The sequence below is a fragment of the Vanacampus margaritifer genome, chromosome 2 (genome assembly GCF_051991255.1).
Source record: "Vanacampus margaritifer isolate UIUO_Vmar chromosome 2, RoL_Vmar_1.0, whole genome shotgun sequence".
NCBI lineage: Eukaryota > Metazoa > Chordata > Actinopteri > Syngnathiformes > Syngnathidae > Vanacampus > Vanacampus margaritifer.
This window is the reverse complement of record NC_135433.1, coordinates 8,973,227-8,997,572: the sequence shown is the minus strand read 5'-3', so window position 1 is coordinate 8,997,572 and position 24,346 is coordinate 8,973,227. Positions and strand designations below refer to the sequence as shown.

The window sequence follows — 24,346 nt, the reverse complement described above, 5'->3', positions numbered from 1 at the left end:
ACATGTGAAGACGTTTTTTTTAAGCCTTTATGCTAATTATGTTGATGTTAATTCACAATGCAGGCTTCCCCTTCCCACGTATCAACAAGTAATTGATCCTACCCCCAAGTTCATAATTATTAATAGTTGCCACAAGATGGTGGCAAAGGACTGTTTTTTGTTTGTTTTTTTAGAACTCTTCAACTCACTTCAACATAGTCCCTTGCCACCAAGATGATCTGTCAATCGATCAGTGAATTTCCAAATGCCAAACCGGTGAATATATGAGTGGGTTCGATTTCATTTTTGATAACATTGAATGTTTTCGATAATTGTGATGTGATAGTGGCTGCGAAGGTCCTGGTCCCAAATTCACGGCCTGCCACCGACAAATGTGTCAAAACATGAAGCGCCCACAACAAATAAAGCATCTTTAGCCTTGGTACTGTACATTTGCTGTTGGTAAGAGAACACCGGGAGCCATTTCATTTACATGCAAATTGACACCCACTGGTCCGCCACACACTTGCCTGGCATGCCCGCGTGTGTTTGTGCGCGTGGTGTGCTATTATCTCCTGCTGTTTTTCCTGTTCACTCAAAAGTGGACACAAAGAGACACGGAGGGGTTTGAAGTCCGTTTTTATAGTTGTCTTTTCCCCCCCGACAGACAGTGAAAGTGGACCATCAAAGAGGCCCCGTGCAGCCCATGTGTTTGTCAGCTGGTGTTGGCGTTGAATGAGGATGGGTCGGTGCCACGGAGCATCCTTTTGGACGCGTTTGTTCTCGCCAGGATCACGTGAGGTGCGTGGGGATTTTACAACAGCACACTAGAGGAAAGCACAGCAGGAAGTAGGATTTGTGGTCGGTTATTGTTTTATCATGAGTTATTTTCCAAATAAAATGTTAAGCCGGTTTAATTGGCATGGGTGGCTTGTTGTAGTGTTAATAGCAGATATATATCGCCCTCTGCTTGTTAACAGCGGAACTGCATAAACATCATTTTGCACGCTTCAAATCCCTCTGTTAAGTAGTAGTTAGTACTAAATTACACTCAATTGTTTAAGTAAAATGAAAAAGTACAGACTGAAAGATCTCGATCAAGATTTCAACAGTGAGTGATTTTACCTTCTTTTTTTTGTCAGAAGTTGAAAAAAGTGTGTTTATGAGTTTAGGAGTAGAAAATGTTTCCAAATTCGGTGATTAGATTATTAGTAAGAAAAATGTACTAATAATTTAATCACTATGTTCATTGTTACTTATTATCACTGCCAATAAAGAGTATCCTGGGTAAAAGTGCATGATTACGTTGCACTAAAATAACAGATAAAGTTAATAGCAGATTGTCATTAACGCCTTTATTTTACTTGTCGTCAGACTTTTCCTACATTTTTTTTTTCTCTAAATTGTATTCTCATAAAAGTGACTGCTACCGCTCCGTATAAATAGGAAGATTCTCCAAACTTTTATTGTTCCAAATTAATATTCATATATTCAACAGTGGGGCAAGTAAAATAAATATAAATGAGAAGTTGTTCAGTTGTAGTTTAAATGATGTTTTACATTTGAATGTACAAATTGCAACCAAATGTATTTATTAGCTAGCTAGCTAGCTTTATTAGCTAGCGCAAAGATCCCTTGTTAACTTTAAAGACAGCAGTTCAATACATATTGTTCGTATTTTGGGATCATCTTTGGTTCCTCTCTGGAGACCATTTTTGTCATCATGACGAGGGACTTACTGTATATAACACACTAAACTTGTCTTGTAAGTGAAAAACAGATTCCATTTGCATTTGTTTAACATTGTGATTGAAACTCATGATTTGAAAGTCTTGAATAATTTCAATCTACATTTTCAACATATTGTGCCATTTGGTATGTTTCTGGATTTTTTTTTTATTTCTAAATAAAAAATTCTAAAAAGGTGTCGCCACCACCATACCTGTCGAAGCACCAGAACTAGGCTACAAAATGCATTAACGCTGCTCCTCAATCGGGGGGTTTCCAGTTCCGCAGTAGGAGACCGCCAAACGTATCATCTCTCTCCCACACGTCTTAATCCCGTCCTGTGCTTGAACCGCACACACAAACTTGCACCCCACAAACGCGAGCATCAGCAAAGACTTGATGGCAGCACCATTCCTCACCTGATAGATCCCGCTGGTTCGAGGGCTCCGGGAGCGTAATATGGGATGAGATGACTAATGAAGGGGTTGAGGGGTCTCATATACGTGCTGGACCTGAACTGATGGCTTCCAAAATGCTGAGGTCACACAAGGTCTGAAAGATGTATTCAGTCTTGCCGGGAAGGAAAAGCATGTTCTGACCCAGGGAGATTGAGAGTGATGGAACTCATTTTAAGGCTCCTGCGCTCATTGAGTTAAATAAATAAATAAAAGACAAAATCTGAGTGCTGAGTGGGATATGTACGACTTCCCAGCTTCCTTGAATGCAGCATTAATACAAGCAATTGGACAATTAACTCATTCACTCCCATTGACGTCTATAGACGTCAAAAATTCATTTGAACTATTTATTTTAGTTTAACATTTTTTCCACTTGTGTTGAGAGTATGAAAACCTAGAATTTTTTATTGAACATTTAGAACAGCTATAAAATTTGCCACTTTACAAACTCGCAAATTTACGAGGTGTTTTTTTTCGGAAATTTGCCACTTTATAAAATTGCAAATTTGCGAATTTTTTCTCACAAATTTGCCACTTTATAAACTCGCAAATTTGCCACTTAGTAAAGTGGCAAATTTATGAGTTTTTTTCTGCAAATTTGCCACTTTATAAACTCACAAATTTACTATTTTTTTCTCACAAATTTGCCACTTTATAAAATTGCAAATTTACAAGAGAAAAAAAAATCGCAAATTTGCCACTTTATAAACTCGCAAATTTGTGACCAAAAAATTGTAAATTTGCCACTTAATAAAGTGGCAAATTTAGTTTTTTTCTCACTTTATAAAGTCCTAAATTTGACACTTTATTAAATGTCAAATTTGTGAGTTTTTTTCTCTGAATATTTTTTCGCATTTTAAGGCGCACCCAAAAGCCTTTAATTTTCTCAAAAACCGACAGTGCGCCTTATAATCCAGTGCGCCTTATATGTGGATCAATATTGGTTAAGTAAACTCCAGCTAGTGGATGCTTAACGCAACCCCAGCCACTACAATTCTATTCTATGCGCCTAATAATGCGGTGCACCTTATATATGGGAAAAGTTTTTAAATAGGCCATTCATTGAAGGTGCGCCTTATAGTGCGAAAAATACGGTAAAATGATTTTTTTTTTACGTCTATAGCTGTCAATGGCAGTGAATGAGTTAATGAGGGTCACCTGGTACAAGACAAGAGTAGCTGAGAGTGCTGATTGGTAGACAATTAAGGGATATTATTGGAAGTCAACCCAAAACGTTTTTTTTTACCATAATATGTTCTATGTAGACACACTACTGTCAATACGGGATTTTGGTTAATATAATGTTAGTGGAATATGAGTTAAGCAGCAAAATCCAGCCATTTTTATACACCTCTGGGGGCGGCCATTTTGCCACTTGTTGTCGACTGAAGATGACATCATATTGCTCAGGGCTTAGGCAATGACCAATCAAAGTTCACCTGTTTTCTGAAGCTGAGCTGTGATTGGTTGTTAGCTGAGCCCTGAGCAACATTGATGTCATCTTCAGTCAACAGCAAGTGGCAAAATGGCCGCCTACGAGATGGATAAAAATGACTGGATTTTGCTTCATAACTCCTTTCCACAAATGTAATATTAACCAGAAAGTCATGTTTAAACTAGTGAGGTCACATACTTACCATATTATTGTCATTAAATGTTTAAAGTTGACTCCCACTTTAAGGATGAACACAAGTGGGAACAAAAGACCTAACGAGCAGGACAAGATATGAAACCACAAGAAAATGAAACAACATGAGACCAAACCTACTTTTGTCCTACATGAGAAACTGTCCTGACGTTGTCTCTTGCGGCCAGTATGACAAGCAGATGGTCCTCCATCTTTGCTCAGTGACACTTTGCGTTCTTAAGTGGCTTAATGAACTCATGACACGGAGGTAAGACAGCCAGCCAAACTCACTTTTGGCACCTCCACACCAACTACCGTATATGGAGCACGTTGAGATTACACCAACGATTTACACATCAACCGTGTAATCTACCATATGGACTGTAAAACTAAAAAAAATAAAAGCAGTTTATATAATCCCCAAAAGAAAAACACAAGGTAGAATAGTGGACATTTGCTCAGACACTTCACGTGGGCTACAAGAATAGCACAGCTCAATGATTACGCTTTGTCCTTGTCTGGCCAGGAGGGAGGCGCAAGTGCAAATCCCAGTAATCCTTGACAACAAAAATTACACTGTTAGACATGACGGCCACTGACACACACACACACACTGCTGCTCCTGCACTCCCACTTTGATGCACACCAGTATAATGTGTAATGCCATTTTAATGGTCACACTTCTACACACATCTTCTGACCCTGACGTAAAAAAAAAAGTATATTCTATTTTGCAGTGGTTGGAAGTAATTGAGCGATTTTTGTATACTATAGATAGAGCATACTTTACATCCACTGATTTTGTGGAACTCTCATAAACTCCAGGATTCTCAAACAACACCACAAAAAGGCACCGGATTTGCAGAGGTGGGCCTTCCGTCAGTATTAACACCCATTTTGTTGACGATTAACGAAAGATGGGAAACTTCAAAGTTGATTGACTAAGCGTTGCAAAACGAATCGTTTCTGTGTCAGGTTGGAATGAAAATACTTTGAAGGAAAAAAAAGGAAATGTAGTATTATCTAGGGCTGTTAAAATGAGTACAGTACATTCATTTTGAGTTAATTTAAAGTTAAAAATGGCCCCTTACTTGGAAAGCCTGCACTGGGGGAATTACAGTCGCAACGACAGCAGACAGGTCCACTTCAGAATTTAGCAGTAATAAATGTAAAAATTAGGGGTGTTAGAAAAAATCGATTCGGCAATATATCGCGACATTACCGCGCGCAATTCTCGAATCGATTCCATATGCGACCGAATCGATTTTTTATGGGAATATTCAACAAAACGTCATACTTAGGGTTAGGATTCACACATTAAGCATGGAAGAATGTTATATTAATGCAACATTAAGCCTTAATATTTGATTTCAGTGCTGTTCTAACATGAAACAGACTGCAACCTGTTTGTTAAATGCAGTGGCTCAGTTATATGCCAGAATTTTCAGATAAATAAATATATTTTCATACAAATCTTACAGTGGACATGTACAAGTTTACTGATTAGTATTGTCAAAATTTGAGTTAAAAAAAATCGCAATAATCAATTTATAGATTCACATCGGGATTAATCGGTATCGTAATCGTGACCTATGAATAGTGATACGAATCGAATCGGCAGGTACTAGGCAATTCACACCCCTAGTAAAAATAATGCATATATTTGTGGCGACTGGGGTCAAGTTGTATTTTCACCATTTTAAAAATGTGCTGAATTTCACAAGTTACTTCATATTAAAGATTAGATAGCTCTTAATATGAAAAGAAAAATGTACTGAGCTGTCACCAATGTCTTTTAAATGCAATAATGCCATCTAGTGGCAGAAAATGACCTACGCAAATCAATATCACACTCATTTTTTTACAGTACAGTACATCTTTTTAATTTTAACTCAATTTTATGAATTATTATGAAATCACTTTATCACTGACTAAAAGATGCCGCCATATTTCTATTAGTATAACATTTCTGTTCCAAAACTTCTAAACTACATTTAGAACAGATATAAAATTTGAGATTAATTGTGAGTTAACTATTGAAGTCATGCGATTAATTATGGTTAAAAAAAAAATCAATTGCCTGACACCACTAATTATTACTCAAAATTTGAAATAATTACATTACACTAATCGTAAAAAAAAGGCAAAAAGTAATATTATTACTTTAGTTACTTTTCCAATACTGGTGCTCAGTTTCTTTTTCTTTTTTCTTTTTTTCTTTTTTTTCAGACAGCTAAGGGTCTTTAAAAAGGTCAATATTGAGTCCGTTAGCCATGCGCGGCAATAATCGGGACAGTTATGATGAAAAGAATAATGAAAGACCATGTCAAGTGGAAAATAATGGTGACAGAATGTAATTTAGTAATGACGGAAGTGCGGTTAAAATAACGTTGACGGATTAACAATTATGGAAGCGTGTCCCGATTGTCGACGATTGCCGAATGATGGATGCTCAAAATGTATTGACGCGCCCCGCCATTGCAGTTTTGTTCATTGTGGGGTTTTTTTTGTTGTTGTGAAAAATAGTTACTCGAATTGCCATACTTGGAATTTGCATGAATTGACATGAACAGAGTCGAGAATATGTCTTCTTTAATAATACCCTTTGCATATCGCCATTATTATTTACTGTACATATGTACACACGTGAGCATCTTTGTATTTTTTGGAACATAGCAGCAGTATTATCTGGTAGTTGTCTTTGTTTATAATGCATCCTTCTCCAGAAATAGCAAGCAGATGCGGGTTTGACACTTTGGAGACCCACGCGTGGTAAGGCCATTTCGGCTTAGTGAGGTCGCAATCTGGCTGCTTTTTTTCCCTACTCTTCCGCCTCGAAAGTAGTCTGCCTTCCGCCGGGCCGATAGTGGACCTCGTCGTCGGAGTCCTCCGCCTGCGGTTGCAAGCAGCTGTTGCACTTGTTCTGCAGACGTTTCTGGAGCTGGAAGGTGCGCTCGGTGTTGGAAAAGGTGTATTCTTGCTCCTTCAGTTTGGCGTAGTAGTCGGAAAACTTGTTGAAGAGGATGGAGATGGGCATGCCGTTGAGGATGATGCCGAAGGAGATGCAGCCGAAGGCCACGCAGCGACCCAGATAGGAAATGGGGACCACGTCTCCGTAACCCACAGTGGAGATGCTCACCTAAACAAAGAGGTCAAAACTTAGCTCCCGAAAAGTCCAAATAAATATGTCTGCTATAGAAAAAGTGTACAAAATCAAGCGTGACCGTGTTTGCTAATTGCGTTGAAGCCACGCCCCACTCAACTGTCAACTTTGTCAATACCACAACCTGGAAATAGAGATGCTACTTCATTTAGCATCTGATTGAGCCACAAAAATGTATATCCTTAAAGGCTCCATTGGTTGGGATCTATCCCTCCGGGACAATGAGGCACTCTAAAGTGGCCACGCCAACCTGAATCCCCAGTCCAAACAATGGCTATCAAGACTGACTTTTTTAACTCACTCACTGCCATTGACGGCTATAGACGTCAAAAATTCATTTGAACTATTTCTATTAGTTTCACATTTTTTTTCCACTTTTGTTAACAAGAGTATGAAAACCTAGAAAAAAATGTATTGTACATTTAGAACAAATATAAAATGTGATTAGTCATGAGTTAACTAGTGAAGTCATGCGATTAATTACAATTTTAAAAATTTAATCGTCTGACCCCTCAAATTTTTTAATAATATTTTCTTTTTTGTTCAATTACTTAATTATTTAAACTCAAAATTAATCACAAATTTTATATCTGTTGCACTTTTTTTCATTTTTGGTAACAAGAGTATGAAAACCTAGGGAAAAATGTACATTGTACATTTAGAAAAGATATAAAATTTGTGATTAATTTTGAGTTTAAATAATTAAGTAATTAAACAAAAAAGAAAATATTATTAAAAAATTAGAGGCGTCAGACGATTACATTTTTTAATTGTTATTAATCGCGTGACTTCAATAGTTAACTCATGACTGACCACAATTTGAAACGAATAGAAATAGTTTGAATGAATTTTTGACATCTATAGCCGTCAATGGCAGTGAATGAGTTAAATAACTCTCCTCCAGATGCCCCTCTTCTACCACCTGTCTTTGCCAGACATGTGTGCACTCACGGCTGACAACGAGGCGCTCTAAAGCAGGACCACCTGAATAAAAATGCATTTCTGGGGTGTAGTCAGCTAACTAGCATGTCGCAATATAGCACAAAAATTAACGCAAACAAAGGCACCATTTTAAACATTTTAACACAATTGACGTCATCTTGTCATTTTCACGTGTATAATAGGTTACAAAAACTCAGTATACAGTCCGCAGCTCGAATACTGGCACGTGTAAAAGTGGGATAGAAGGGGTATCGAGCGTGCGACATTACCGCCCAGGTGCACTAAGCAGGCATTTGCAGCCATAAATAGGCGCCACCTCCCAATGCTCCTGCACTGCAATAGAAGAAGGAATGGGGGCGGGGTAGCTGACGATAGGCATTGATAATAAGGTTGTGTATTGCATTGTGTGTGTATGGGTAAGTTCGCCGAAACACATCGTCTCCTTGCTGTGGGGACAACCTCGTGAGTCCTGATAAGGTCATGAAGCACTAGGGAAGGGAGTTAATGGAGTAAAAACTCCAGGAAATACATAATGGCCTCCTCGAGGCCTAGACAAAATAACAGATGCTTTTAGATCAATCAGGCTGACTTTAGTCTCTGCCCGGACCTCTCGATGGTCATCAATTAGCCGATTTTGTGGCCATTAGTTCAAAGAGAGCCGTCAACTGTTCCACGTTGTTTTCCATCTTGCAAAGGAGCTCAGGAATCGCATCCAGTCTGCCATTGAGCTCACTCGTCGCTTGTATATGAGTGTTGACAACACGCTACAGGCTCTTTGTCATAACGGGCAATTTTGCTAATCCTACACTCTAAAAAATAACCCAACTATGGGTAAAAAATGCACCGATCCTCTACTTGGGTCAATTTGACCCAATGTTGAGTCAAGAAATGTTTTTTTTGTGTAAAACAACTCAAAATATTGGTCAGATCCTTTATTTGGGTAAAAAAAAAAAAACAAGTGGGTCATTTTGTATAAAACAACCTGCCCAGAAAGTTGGGTCAAATTGACCCATAAAGTGGATCAGTCCTTTTTTGATCCATAATGAGGTTACTTTCGACACAAATGTTTTTAGAGTGTAATAGTGCTGCCAGCGTCATCCGTACTTAAATAAATCAGTAAACTGCCAACTCCGAACAGCAAAATCAGTTTGATGATTTTAACAGCTGAAAAGTTGATGAACTTTTTAGGAATGAGTTGAAAATTCCTTCAAATGTAATCACTGAGTCACACCAGACCGTATCACAGAGGATTAGACACACACTACATAAGCAACAGCTGCCACCGGGTCCTATAAAAAATAAAAATAAAGTCCCTGAATGAAAATGGGAAAAAAATGGACTAAAACTACAAATTTTAGCAACACAAGGAAGCCTTATATATAAACAAAATAAATGACATATGACGACATCAGGGACTTTGTGAGATTATGTAAAATTTGTCAGAGCCAAGCTGTTTGTTATGATAAAATCATTCGATTATTTTTTTTAATTCAAAATGGGATCCACCTGCTATGAAGTCAGTACATGGTCATGACCCTTACCGCTGCCCACCACCAGGCATCTGGAATGCTGCTGAACGGCGTCCCAGGCTGGTCCACCTCCACTGAATGCATCAGAGCTGAGAAGGTGAAGATGCCCATGGCAATGAAGAGAAATAGACAACACACCTAAAAGACAATAATAGGATATTATTGTTCAGTATAGATTTTATAAGATACAATTACATGAAATTGTATCGTTTCCTGAGGTGGGGGTTGGTGTTGAAGAAAATAGTCTTTTCTTCGCATGTTCGTTTTCTTTCGGGTAGTGAGAATGTTGGTTATCCGAATGCAGGCTGGAGATCGATGAACAGTCACTTCGAAGCTTTTATTTCTACAGAATATTCCGGGCACAAGTGAGTTCCAGACAATGGCTGCAGCCTCTCACAAGTGCGAAGATTACAGTGGACTTACAACATTCTTATACTATCTTGAAGGGCGGTACCACAAAGCGCCCAGCAAACCGCCCACCCGGAGTTCACATTCTTATACTATCTTGAAGGGCGGTACCACAAAGCCCCCAGCAAACAGCCCACCCGGAGTTCACCGGACATGAGATGCTTTAAAAACATCATACTAACACATTGACTTCAACCACAGACAAATGGTCTATTGTTGTGGAAATAGAGGAGGCCCTCCAGACATGGCCGGCAGAAATCGCGACAACACTCACAAAGACACATCCACAGATAAAAGTTCTACTGAGGAAATAAGGAAATTAAAACAGTTATGACTACATCTGGGCAGAAGACCGTCTTCAATGGGAATCCTGTTTCGCAATTGTTTCCTACCTGCTCCGAACATTGCCGAATGGTGAACCCAAAGGCCCTCATGCCCGTCGAGTGACGCGCCAGCTTGAGGATCCGGAAGATGCGCATCAGCTTGACAACTTTGAGCACCTTGCTGACTTTGCTGACCCTCGCCATGGCCTTCAAATCCTCCTTGGCGCTCATGTCCTCCGCATCGATCACAAACACCTCGAACATGATCTGGATGAAGTAGGGCATGACGGCCACGATGTCGACAAAGTTGAGGGCGCTCTTGACAAAATGTTTGATGTCCGACGTGGTGAGCAAGCGCAAGAAGTACTCCAAGGTGAAGAAAAGGATGGAGGCGATCTCCACCCACTCCATGTAGGTTTTGCCGGCCATTTTGTATTGCCGGAGTTCTTTCACCGTGTTCATCGTCATGGAAACGATGGAGATGAGCACAAAGAGACTGGAAAAGACCGCAAAGGCTTTGGCCGGCATGGAAGAGTACGGGTTCTCCATCAGGTCCCAGAGGATCTTGCGGAAGCCACCGAGAAACATGACCTTGTAGCCCTCGTCGTCCTGGTGAGGTTTGATCTCGTCGATCAGCTCCTGGTTGACCTTCAGCTGGTCTCTTATGTCGTCCACCTTCTCCTCAAACAGAATACGGCAGCACCTGAGAAGAGCGAGAACGCGTAAGGAAGTCGATTTTATTGTGTGTTAACTCATTCACTGCCATTGACGGCTATAGACGTCAAAAATTCATTTAAACTATTTCTATTAGTTAAACATATTTTCCCACTTTTGTTAAGAGTATGAAAACCTAAAAAAAAAATTATTGTACATTTAGAACAGATATAAAATTTGTGATTAATCGTGAGTTAACTAATGAAGTCATATAATTAATTACAATTACAAATTTTAATCGCCTGACGCCCCAAATTTTTTATAATGTTTTCTTTTTTCTTTTTTTTAATTCATTCACTGCCATTGACGGTTATAAACGTCAAAAATTCATTTGAACTATTTCTATTAGTTTAACATTTTTTTTCTACTTTTGTTAACATGAGTATGAAATCCTAAAAAAATAATTATTTTACATTTAGAACAGATATAAAATTTGTGATTAATTGTGAGTTAACTAATGAAGTCATATGATTAATTACAATTACAAATTTTAATCACCTGACACCCCAAATTTTTTACAATGTTTTCTTTTTTTTTTTTTTTTTTTATTCATTCACTGCCATTGACGGTTATAAACGTCAAAAATTAATTTGAACTATTTCTATTAGTTTAACATTTTTTTTCTACTTTTGTTAACAAGCGTATGAAAACCTAAAAAAATAATTATTGTACATTTAGAACAGGTATAAAATTTGTGATTAATCGTGAGTTAAATAGTGAAGTCATGCTGATTTATTACAATAAAAAAATTAATTGCATTATTTTTAATTAAATATTTTAATTAAATATAAATATAAATAATTATTTTTTTGTATAATGCTGTCAAGCAATTACATTTGAAATCTAATTAATCGCACAATTTTCCATAATTAATCGTGATTAATAGCAAATAATCTAATTTTTCTACTTCTGCTTGTACTTTTTTCTACAAAGCCTTTAACAGATATTTACCTGAGTAAAATTTTGGAATTAATGTAAAATCATCAATAGACAATATATTTCGAGTCAAAGACTAATTAATCTAATTAACTAATTAATCGCACAATTTTTCACAATTAATCATGACTAATCGCAATTAATCGCATTTTTTCTACTTCTGCTTCTACTTTCTTCTGCAAAGCTTGTAGCAGATATTTACAAGAGTAAAATTTTGGAATTAATGTAAAATCATCAATAGACATTATATTTAGAGTCAAAGACTAATTAACTAATTAATCGCACAATTTTTCACAATTAATCATGACTAATCGCAATTAATCGCATTTTTTCTACTTCTGCTTCTACTTTTTTCTGCAAAGCTTGTAGCAGATATTTACAAGAGTAAAATTTTGGAATTAATGTAAAAGCATCAATAGAAAGTATATTTAGAGTCAGACTGTTCTAATAGCTTTCTTTGATCTTGAATAGAATTCTTCTGTATAATACAGCTGTTGAACAAAACGATCAATATCCATCTTCGCGCCACTGGTTAAGTGGAAGTAAATAAAATTGAGTTAACTGAGTTAAAAAAAATTAAAGCCTTAAAGAATTTAAATTAATCTCCAGAGTTAACGCTATAATTTTGACAGCCCTAATTTTTTTATTGTCGAAACAGGTCAAATTTGACTGTGAGATTTATTGTAATAGAGAATATCGTCGCTGTCCTGTGAAAAACACTTATGTCCATCTTTGTCATTTTTTCACATTTTTACTTTTATAGGATGAAACTGAATGTGGACATTCCAAAAATGTAAATAAATAAACTAATAAAAAATGAAAATAAGTGTTTTTCACAGGACAGCGACGAAATAATGAATACCACACCTGGGCGTGTCCTTCAGTTTCAGCCCCCAAAAAGCCATCTCTTCCTCAAAATTGACAGGGCAGAGACTGTCCATCACCCACAAGACATTGCTGCAGTAATAGTGGAAGATGTAATGGAAAAACATTGGGTCCCTGTCAAAAAAGAATTCATTGTTCAGAACGTTGTAATCGTCGCAAAGCGTCATACGCTTGGTCGGATCTTCACACAGGGCCAAGATCCCAATCCGGGTTTTGGGATGTCGCAGGACCAGATGTTTCGGGATGTGAAACACCTTCCCGCCCACGTTGAGGTTCACGATGTTTGCTTTCCTCAGTTTGGATGCGTTTTGACTCGGCGCTTTCTTCCCTTCCGGAGTGTCCAGGTTGTCCATGGAAGTCCATAACTTCACAGAACTGTCCTGAGAAAAAGGGAATTCGCTCTCTTGCTCCTCGATGCTTAGCGAAACGCTTTTGTCCCGTTTCATTGTGGCGAAAAGACTCGAGCGCCGCTTCTTCAGCACTTTCATTTTGGGTTTTATAACCTCCATCCTGGCGGCTCCTCACAGCACTTTCAACCGAATGAAGCGAATTCTATAGATGAAGTCAGCGAATGACAACGACAGCAATATTCCGTAGAATCGCCATTTAAACCCGCCGTCCTCCGTGAGGTGGAAAAATGCTTACAGGTTGAAAAAGCTGCAGTGCCGGTCTCTCAGCATGCAAGAAGATCAGCTGCATGAGTTGGGGATTCAGCCGCCTCACTGATTCTCTAATCCTATTGCTGCTCTTTCTGTCCAAACGCAAGTTAAAAATACTGTTCACGGGGATTAGTGTTGTGATTTAAGGCTTGGAGCTCTGACGGCGACGAGAGTGTTGGGATGATGGTGTTGCATGACTAACGAAGATGTCAAACATCCGAGCCCAGAATAATGATGGAGGCAGACGATCCTGCTCGTTAGCTTGTTTATCATATATGTTTCTCAAGGACACATTTGTGAGTATTCACCATGAATCTGTTCACAAAAAAAAAACAATAATACTTGCACTGCCTTTAAAATGAACGAGAATGCTCTCCCACTGTTGATTGGTTGACTCGGATCTTGAAAATGAATTTAACAGTTCTCAATCCATCCATCTATCTATCTTCTTTTTTTATTTTATTTTTATTTATTTTTTTATTTTTTATTTTTTTATGGAGAACTCAGTATTGTTCATTCGGCGATTTTACCGATTTGACATGTCATCATCATTGCTCTCTCTTTTTAAATTTTTTTATTTTTTTATTTCATCTATCACTCTTCTACCGGTTATCCGAGGTCGGGTCGCGGGGGCGGCAGCTTTAGGAGGGATGCCCAGACTTCCCTCTCCCCAGCCACTTCAACCAGCTCCTCCGGCGGGATTCCAAGGCGTTCCCGGGCCAGCCGAGAGACATAGTCCCTCCAGCGTGTCCTGGGTCGTCCCCGGGGCCTCCCGCCGGTGAGACATGCCCGGCCGGAACACCTCTTCAGGGAGGTCACACTACTACAAAGTCGATCATCGAACTGCAGCCTAGGGTGTCCTGGTGCCAAGTGCACATATGGGCACCTCTATGTTTGAACATGCTGTTTGTTATGGACAATCCTTGACGAGCACAGAAGTCCAATAACAGAACACAACTCGGGTTCTGATCGGGGGGCGGGGAAGGTATTGATTCCTCCCAATCACGCCCCTCCAGGTCCCACTGTCATTGCCCAGCGTTGAAGTCCCCCAGCAAAACGAGGGAGTCCCCAGGGAGAGCGCTCTCCAGCACACTCTCACCGTGGGCAACTCCAGAGTGGAAGAGAGTCCAACCCCTGGTAAGGACTGGTACCAGAGCCCAAGCTGTGTGTAGAGGCGAGTCCAACTATGTCTAGTCAGAACTTCTCGGCCTCACACACCTGCTCGGGCTCCTTCCCCGCCAGAGAGGTGACATTCTACTGTATGTCCTAAGAGGATCCGGGGATCTCTCCGCCAAGGTCCCCGCCCAGCCCACTACGCGCCCGACCCCTTTGGCCCCTCCCACCGGTGGTGAGCCCAAGGGAAGGGGGACCCACGTTGCCTCTTCGAGCTGGGCCCAGCCGAGGCCCATGGGTCTGGGCCCGGCCACCAGGTGCTCCAGGTGGAGCCCCACCTCCAGGCCTGGCTCCAGAGGGAGGCCCCGGTGACCCGCGTCCGGGCAAGGGAAACAGTAGCCCATTTATTTATTTATTTCGTCATCATAGGGGTCTTTTGATCCGTGCTTTGTCAAGCCCCTCACCTAGGACCTGTTTGCCACGGGTGACCCTGCCAGGGGCGTAAAGCCCCAGACGACATAGCTCCTAGGATCATTGGGATACACAAACCTCTCCACCATGCTAAGGTGCCGGCTCACGGCGGGGTTAACAATTCTCAGTATTATGAAATGGAGTTCGGCACTACACTAATCCAAAATGATAAATGCTTTGTAAAATGAATACCTTGTCATTCAAACTTGAGCATTTACAAAACATTGATATTTAGTACTGACCATGTACATATAAATTCTGCACATTCCCTGTTGGAATGCCAGGTGTTTGTGATACCCAAAAAAGAGACCAAGATAAATCCTTTCCAAACTTTTTCCAATGTTATTCTGACCTATAACATGTACAACCCAATTGAAAATCAAATGAAAGCCTTTTGAGAGTGGAAGTAAAAATAGACTCTGATAGTAATGTAGTTGCACAAGTGTGCACACCCACATATAAATGGGGCTGGGACTCAGCACGTCTGTTACCATTTTAAGTACCTCTGAGTAATGCCAGTTCTATTATGGTTTTCCTGTTGTTTTGTGTGTGTAGTCACATTTTACAGCGCAAGTCATGTTCCACACTACAGACAAGTTCCAGACATCAGTGAGATCTCATTGTTCAAAGGAATAACATAGTAAATGGATTATTTTGGTCTCTCTCTCTCTCTCTCTCTCTCTCTCTATCTCTCTCTCTCTCTCTCTCTCTCTCTCTCTCTCTCTCTCGCTCGCTCGCTCGCTCGCTCGCTCGCTCTTTTTTTAACTTATCTCCAAAACCTGGTATTTGAATAGGGATGTGTATTGACTTTTTAAGTATAAATTCCAAGTATTCTGTCAACGTCTACACTTTCAAAATGTCACATTTTTATATACAGCTGTGTTCGCTCAACAACAAAATATTTATGGGGAAAAAAATTAAAAGCCTTATATTTATATAAATATAAGCACAGTATGCAGTACAATGTGGATGTCACATGCACAGAACTATTTTAACTATATGCCATATAGTAATTGTAATTTTCATCTCAAACCTTTATGCACCATTTTTTTTAATAATGATACTTGAATACAGCACACTTAAAACTCATTTTTGGAAGGGGAAATGTTGCTCTCTTGTATTGTGTTGTACATAAGCGTAAGTGCACACCCTTCAGGTGAGCGAGTGTACTGTATAATCATACGTCAGCAGTTTAATAGCATATTTTTGGGAGGGGGGGTATTTTTTATTTAGACTCATGTTCTCACATATGTACACTAATGTTAAAAAAAAAAAAAAAAGCGGTACAGATTAATTAAATAAACGTGAAACTTCAAACTAAAACGTCATCGTTTTGTTATAGTACTTCCGCCTTTTCTGTGACGTCCTTTCCGGTCGAACCAGCCAACATGGACGCCAGCCGCGTGCAGCCGATTAAGCTCGCAAGAGTAAGAAAAGCTCAATTTAAGTGTGATTTGTCCAATTCACGTGAATATATAGCTAATATATAGGTTAATTTCCTATAACTAACCAACATTTCTGGAGTTAAACGACACCGTTTGACCGGATTAGTCAGCGTCTCTTCTCGACTCGCCTTCGCTTTACGAAGGCCTGTTGGGGCGAGTGCTAACTTCAAATGCTAAGCTAACGTTTCTAAACGTCGATGTTGACTCGTGGTTTCCGGTTTTGTAGATTTCTAAATCGTTTTGTGAGTATGTTGTGATTGACGTTTGTTTGGAAATTCCAGGTTACCAGGGTGCTTGGAAGAACTGGCTCCCAGGGACAATGTACACAGGTATGCTACTGTAGAGGCTAAAATGTCGGTTCAACCTTTTTTTTTTTATATACGGTTTGTTCATATCGACCAATCAATATTCACAAGTGGCTGGCTGTGGGGAATTTTATATTCTGACAGTAGTGCTAAATGTTTCAGTGCTTGTTTCGATGAGCAATTGCTTACTTATGAGAGTGACAACTGTACTCTCTTAGTTAAATAAAATAAGTGTTCCGATTGATGAACCCACAATCGTTTTATAAATGACTTTGTATCCCAAAACAGTGTTTAAGTAACTGCGTAAGATGTTTGTCAATATAATTCTTTTAGTAGTCTCTTGTATCAAGCCTCATTAATTGTCCATAATTTTACATTTTGTGTATATACAGCCCCCCCCCCCTTTTTTTTAAACCTCATTTTAAAAGACCAACTATGGCATTGTAAAAAAAACAAAACAAATGTGGCCGTATAACACAAAAGTCTGTCCAGAAAATTATGAAGATATCAACATTGGGCCCTTTTGAATGCGGTCTTCCTCTTAGGTCCGTGTTGAGTTCATGGACGACAGCAACCGTTCAATCATCAGGAACGTGAAGGGCCCAGTCAGGGAAGGAGATGTGCTGACGCTTCTGGAGTCTGAAAGAGAAGCCAGGAGGCTGCGATAGGTGAACTCACTGCAACATACACAGTCAATATAACGTGTTGTCGTTGTTGTTTCTCGAGCTCAGTTACAAATCTACTCTTATATGATGCATTTATTTTCTCAAATCTCAGTTGATGTTCTGACTGCTCTTCTTCGTCCCCCTGCAGAGCCTGCTCAAGTTGTGGTGCTGACCAGACGCTGTAAAGCCAAGGCTGACACCTCACTTGTTAAAAATGTTTTTCAAATAAATGTGGTCATTGAGAGAAAAATGTTCATGTCTTTTTCTTCTTATTTTTTATACACGTTTGCTGTTCTTCTGCTTGGCACTTACTGTATGTAGTCTTATGTGGGTGACAGGAATGGAAGTTTTTGGATTTTAATTTGAAACAATATTGTAAATGTAATAGAGTTCTATCACAGTATTAGTAATATTTCAGCAGAGATCATGGGAAAGTACATTTTCAAATCTGTGACTGCAGTCGGTCTCAAATTCTAACTGAATTAAAAGAATGCTCACCTGATCTGTGCAGTTCTCTTCTCCAGCAGAGGTCAGCATTACTCTGCCAGACATTTTTATGAACCTTGTACTACTGGTGATTTCTTAGTATTTAAAGCAGTAAATTTGTCTACACCGCCTTTTCTGAGTTGCATTGAGAAAGAAGCAGCGGAATGCTGTCACTTTTTTAAAGGGACTTGACTGATCCATTTTCAGCAGTAAAAAGTTCACATTTTGTCCAGAGTTCATTTGATAACTAAATTGTTTTTCATGTACAATTAATACCTTTAAAAATACACGTTTCCGCTTACTGTCGACTGGAGATGACATCGCCTGTGCTAAGGAAATAGGTAATGACCAATAACTGCCCACCTGTTTTCTGGCTATAATCAGCAAACTGGGCCGAGATTGGTCGTTACCCGTTTCCTCAGCACAGGTGATGTCATCTTCAGCTGACAGCAAGTGGAAAACTCTTTTTAATGTATTAATTGCACATGAAAAATAATGACGTTATCACATTAATTCTGGTCTAAATATTTACTGAAAATTTCTCAATGAGTCAAGTATCCATTTAAGGTGCATTAAAGGACTACCGAAAAATCCACTAGATGGTGCCAAAGTAATGCTTTTGCTTTGGCCTGAGCACACAAACAGCGGTTAGACAAAATGTTCAGATCGAAAGGGAGCATATGTTCCTAAATAACTCATCTGTGACTTTGCAGGGGTTCCCCGTACAAGCAATTAAAAAGTACATTTTCCAAAATGATACCGAAAACTTCCGGATTCCAGCGAACCACCGCGAGACCGGAACAGGAAGTCAATCACAAAGGAAGCCAGGACAACTTCGAAAAAACACTAAGAAGTTAAGGTCAGTTCATGACTCAACAATAAGAAAGACTGCGTCAACAAAATTCCAGGGCAAAAAAAACACTGCTGACTAAAAAGAACATAAAGGCTTATCTTAACTTTTATGTCGTTGTCCTGCTAGTGGGCAAAAATGTCATACAGTAGTTGGGGGGGGGGGGGGGGGGGGGGTTACTCATCTACGATTGTACTGAATTGGCCTGCTCTTGAAGCCCAAGAGTCACGTGTACTAGTACATGGCCTGTTACCAAGAACATCAAATAAATGCTCAAAAGTATTTCCATAACAATCCTCTCATAACTTTGAGTTTATTAGCATCATAAGCGTCTCTTGTCGCATATGGACATTTGACATTTCAAATGTGTTGCAGTTGTTTTTGACCGTGACGGAATGTGTCTGAATTCCAACCGGCGGCTCTTGAAGGATTCCAGCGGCTGTTTGAACAGGAAAGCAGGTCGGTTTCACTTGTGTGTTGTCCACAAAATATTCAGCTCAATGTTTGTGTATCCTTCAGAATTAATCACTTGGCATTTCTTTCCCACCTCACGTTGACCTACTTTGGACTGAAGCGCTGTAAAGTTTGTCTGCTAATGCTGGCAACTTGGCGCATGAATATATGTTGGTTGGTTGTGAAATCAATAAATAACAACCAGAAACCGCCTGACAGAGATTTTGTTTGCTAGACTTTAACATTTTTTTCTTTTTTTAAGTATTTAACATGAACTTGACACCCTTGCTTGTTTTTTTCAGAACAAGATTTGCTGATTCGGGGGGGAAAATGCGCCAGCCAGAAAATCAACACGAGATAACAGCCAACAAGTGAGAAATAATTTTGTGTCGTTTCCCAGTAAACATCTAAATAGCTACAAAGGTTTGTGAGAAAGGACTGTGGTCAGACGAGACCCAAGTTGAGCTATTTGGCATCAATTCGACCTACCGTGTTTGTCACGTGAAAAATATGAGCAAGCATGTCCCAACAAAACTGAACTGAAACGTTGAGAACGGTTGCATTTGCCAACAACGTTTTCTCAACCGACTCATGAATTGCTCGGAAATCAAACACTCATTACAATCAATGAAATTCACAACATTATGTAACTTCATAACACAACAGAATCGGTCTGAGGTTATTCAACAGACTTGGCTGTCTAAAAACAGTTTGCTAGCAAACAACTCCAAGTGATGTCATCATCCTCATTCCGCACCTCATCATCACTCTTCCTCAAAACAAAACGAGGCCACATCCTTATTTGTCTCCATGTTGCCAAGGTCAGACTCGAGCGGCAGAAAACAGCAGCAGTCAAACATGTCTTCACATGCTTATCTGCAACATTATACTTCACAACATCAATAAAGAACAAGGCCACTGTTTCTTCAGTCCATGGATATTTTTTTTTTCTTTGTGTGCGTTCATGTATCATTGCTGTAAGACATTTAGATTCTCAAACCTTTTACGCCTCGTGCCACTAAAAAAAAAATTGGCTTTACAAGTACAGTCACAATAACCCAAATTCATGTAACATTTGTGGCAGTTAATTCTTGGTTGTGGACTGAACTCTCTAACTGCTCCTCCATGATTGGTGGCCCTAATTAGTCATTAGTTTCAGGTGTGCCAACAGCTGCGCTGATTAAACCACCCCATTTAGGCCCCGCCCACACGAAAGCCACTTTCAACGTATCCTCACAAGTTTCTTACCGTTTAGGCCGTTTGTCCACAAACCGAAAACCGATCACTTTTGAAAGCGGGCTCCAGAGTGGAAAGATTTCAAAACGCGCCCCCGTACGCGTCCGTCTGGACCCCATAAGCAGGATACTCCTCCGGTGATGACGTAATGGTCGCAGCTCGATGACGATGCCTTGAAGTAGTTTGATGACGTATGCGCCAATTCTCGCGTAACCGTCAGTCCGTCAACAACAATGGCGGATAGCCGTGTCGTAGTCGTTTCGCTTGGCCTCCTTAGCTCGCTTATGCATTTGCAGCAAAATATTTACCTTCTTTATTCCCGTGTTCAACAAACGGTGTCGTACTTGAATCACCCGCCATTGTCACTTCTCCTGTGTTTGTCTTTTTCATGTTGTTTTCTTCTTCTGCGCTTTCCGTTAACTCCGTGTGGCTGCGCTACAGCGCCACCCCAGACTTGGCATATACATTACAGCTGTTAAACGTCCTCAGCGTCTTCTTTTGGACACACGCAAGTCTTGAAATGCTTCTGTGTGTACAAGATTTGTTTGCGGAACAAAGCCGGCTTTGCTTCCGTCTGGATAAAGGTCTGAGTTGTGTTTCAGGGCCTTTGCCATAATTTGACAAATCACTCTTTAGAAATTTCATTCGTGTTGCATTAAGACAGTTGGGATTTGTGAGCGTTAGCTAAATTGTTAGGTATATTGCCGTGTGTATTTTTTGTTGTCTTGTGCCCTGTTCCAAATCATGTCCGCTCGCTTTGAGGGAAGGAGGCTGCGCAAAACGACTACGACACGGCTATCCGCCATTGTTGTTGACGAACTGACGGTTCGCGAGCAGTCACGCGAGAATTGGCGCATACGTCATCAATCTGCGACAATGCGTCGTCATCGAGCTGCGACCATTACGTCATCACTGGAGGAGTATCCTGCATATGGTGTCCAGACGGATGCGTACGGGACGCGTTTTGAAATCTTTCCACTCTGGAGCCCGCTTTCAAACTCCGAAAACGCGCCATCGTGTGGACAAACGGCCTTTACGGTATGAAACTTGTTAGAATGCATTGAAACTGGCTTTCGTGTGTCACTCAAAATCTCATTTCACAAACTCTGGTTACGGCACGGATTTGAATTTGGGACCTCTGCCACCAAAACTGTACATAAATATTTGAAATAAACGTTCTTAAAGATTGAAAGTTAAATACAACTGAACTGTACAAAATTGAAGATGCATCCGTTTTTGCGCCAAGTGCAGTCTACGCTAACTTTCACTCACCAAATTGTGAGATGCGCCAAATTTTTTATTTAAAGTGTCTTTTACGCAAGGGGATTACAGGAATATGTTCATATAGTTTAGAATGTGGTGCATCCCTGGGAGCAATCACTTCGAGAAATTATGGAAGTGTATTGCATTTACTTGAACAAAAAAAAAGTCCTGTTTTTTTTTCTTACAAATATTTTGGGGGAGCTTTGTTTTTTGGAGTATTTTTTTCAGTTTTATTGAATATTTTCCCCCCTGTTTTTTGTTAATTTTTATTTATTTATATATATATATATTTTTTTTTTTCCTCTGTTTTTCTGAATAATTATTTTTCTGTTTTATAAAATTGTTTTTCTGAATGTATTTTTTAAAAAGTGTTTTCCCTCAGAGATTAGATAACAAACCACAATACAGTATACACATTCATTCCTTTATTGAGAGCCAGTAAGTAAACATGACCATCCTATTGCATATGGAGGTATGCGACAAAGTGTCCGCTTCCGCTATTACGAGTCTGCAACAAGTCACTTGAAGTTCAGAGGTCAAAGATATATATATATATATTTATTTTATTTTTTTTCAGTCTTGGGAATAATTTGTTTCCTTGTTTTTCTGAGTAATTTTCCTCCAGGTTTTCTGGGGGAAAAAAAATTCAGCCTGTTTTTCGGAATATTTTTTTGATAGAAAAAAAATTCTCTAAGATAGAAAAAAAATATTCCGAATAACAGACAATTAAAAAAAATACTCAAAAAACAAAGCTCCCAAAAATTAGTTTTTTTCTTTTTCTTCAAGTAAATGCAATACACTTCCGTAAGAAATATAGCTTAAGAAAAAAAAGTGGTTTTGTGGCACAACTTGCAGGGTAGATTGTGCCATTAGTCAGAATTCAGTGAGGTAAATTGCGCCATTGATAACTGAAGTAAAAAAAAAAAGAAGATAATTTTAATGTCAAGAGGAGTTGAAACCCTGCCTTGTGGCGGCCGTGGCTCAGGGTGTAAAGACGGTTGTTCAGTAACCAGAAGGTTGGCTGTTCGATCCCCACTCTCTCCATGTCATGTGCCGTTGTGTCCTTGGGCAAGGCACTTCACACACATTGCCTCCATTGCTACTCACCCTGGTGTATGGAAGGTGCGAATGTTTGGTGGTGGTGGTCGGAGGGGGAAAGCGCTATATAAATCAGATTTATTATTATTATCTTCCTTTTGTATCTGGTGGCATGATGAATTTTGGTCAATTTGGCACATAATTTTAGTGATCAAATGTAAGAATACAGTTTACAACAACAATAAAAATACAATAATATAGAGTAAATATTCATAATTTAGGGGAAATTGTGCAATTTAACCCAGGTCCATTTGACACAAATTACCCCAAGCCCACCATTTTGAAAAAAAAAATGCATCCCTCAGCATCATGCTAACCATATCGACTCATGATGTAGCTTAACGAACGCACTAAAACATGTGTGAACTGTTTTCAAAGTTGCCTATAATAGTTCCAACACAGCCATCAAAAAACCTTAATCATAGAAATTTTACTTTGAGGGGCAAAACCTTTTTTTTTTTCTTTTTTTTTTACTTATATGTGCTTACCTCTCAAGCCATGTGTCTCCCTTTTTCACCGGATGAGCAAAATGGATGTCTCTTCAAAAATATGTGGTCTCATGACCAACTTCTGTTATGGTTTTCTAACTAGCAGGGGTGGAACTACTTGCCCCTGTTTGCACGAATTACTAGTGATGGCAAAATCAAAACTGCGTTTTGGTACGTACCGGAACCCAGACAGAACTTGTGATTCAGATCGCGTTCCTAAATCTGTCTCAGAATCAGGATGTCATGTGACAGTTGCCTTTCGCGTTCCGTTACGCCTCCAAACGTCACATTGTTTCAGCAACTGCCTTTTTCTAAAATTAAATAAAATACGACCATTGCACACTCTAAAAACAGTTGGGTCAAAAATAATCCAACTATGGGTCAAAAATGGACCGATCCTCTACTTGGGTTAATTTTCCCAACTTTCTGGGTTGTTTTATACAAAATGAACCAATTTTTAAAAAAAGTAAAGGATCTGACCAATATTTATGACTTGTTTTACACTTAAAGACCCATTTCTTGACTTAAACTTGAGTCACATTGACCTATAAAGTGGATTGGTCCATTTTTGATCCATAATTGGGTTACTTTTGACCCAACTGTTTTTAGAGTGTACTACATTAAAATGTCTTAAATCTGAAATAAATCCAACCTAAGCATATTTCGTGTGTAAAATTGCCCTGCTGATTCATCGCCCTACATGATAAAATGTCAACATCCTCTTGAACGCGGCGGTTGGTTTAGCGCAATGGGCTGAGAAAAAGATCCGTAACCCAAGTTCAATTCCCGCTGCGGGTGTCATATTTTTGCAAGTCATTCTTCTTCCTCTCTAATAATTTCTGTCAAAACTTGATCCCCTGTCGCAAAAAAAAAGCCATTGAAATGTAGCTTTTTGATTAAATGTGATAGCAAGTCATGTTGAGAGGAAAAATTAAAAACAAACCAAGTATCAGCAACAAAAAGCTCATTTGTACTTCTAGACTTATTTTGACGGGGTGGGGGTTATTCAGTTTTTGTTTCCCATGATATTATTTCTCTCTCTTATGGCGTCAATTACAATTACAGCCCGATTGCCAGTTGTGTAAATTCGGTGATGACAGACAGCCAATCGTGAGTTTCCTT

The 24,346-nt window shown here is 39.3% G+C and overlaps 3 protein-coding genes across 3 annotated transcripts in view; 2 read left to right on the top strand and 1 right to left on the bottom strand.

The window, feature by feature from the left end:
- Window positions 1-6,485: 6,485 nt before the first annotated feature.
- LOC144043954 (potassium voltage-gated channel subfamily V member 2) lies at window positions 6,486-13,402 on the bottom strand. Its single transcript, XM_077558076.1, has 4 exons — window positions 12,675-13,402; window positions 10,227-10,860; window positions 9,439-9,564; window positions 6,486-6,931 (listed from the first exon to the last, which is right to left on the bottom strand). Exons 1-4 carry the CDS (start codon window positions 13,199-13,201, stop codon window positions 6,614-6,616), a joined length of 1,605 nt encoding a protein of 534 aa, XP_077414202.1. The 5' UTR covers window positions 13,202-13,402; the 3' UTR covers window positions 6,486-6,613.
- A 2,879-nt stretch (window positions 13,403-16,281) lies between these two features.
- rps28 (ribosomal protein S28) lies at window positions 16,282-17,602 on the top strand. The gene is made up of 4 exons (XM_077558111.1): window positions 16,282-16,362; window positions 16,662-16,709; window positions 17,231-17,353; window positions 17,499-17,602. The coding sequence occupies exons 1-3, from the start codon at window positions 16,324-16,326 to the stop codon at window positions 17,351-17,353; spliced, it is 210 nt and encodes a 69-aa protein (XP_077414237.1). The 5' UTR covers window positions 16,282-16,323; the 3' UTR covers window positions 17,499-17,602.
- Window positions 17,603-18,621: 1,019 nt separating this feature from the next.
- Window positions 18,622-24,346, top strand: part of angptl4 (angiopoietin-like 4) — a 31,484-nt gene continuing 25,759 nt past the window's right edge. The window contains exons 1-3 of the mRNA XM_077557225.1: window positions 18,622-18,695; window positions 19,062-19,145; window positions 19,442-19,510. The gene's annotated coding sequence lies outside the window, so the exon portion shown is untranslated. The remainder of the gene's footprint in view (window positions 18,696-19,061; window positions 19,146-19,441; window positions 19,511-24,346) is intronic.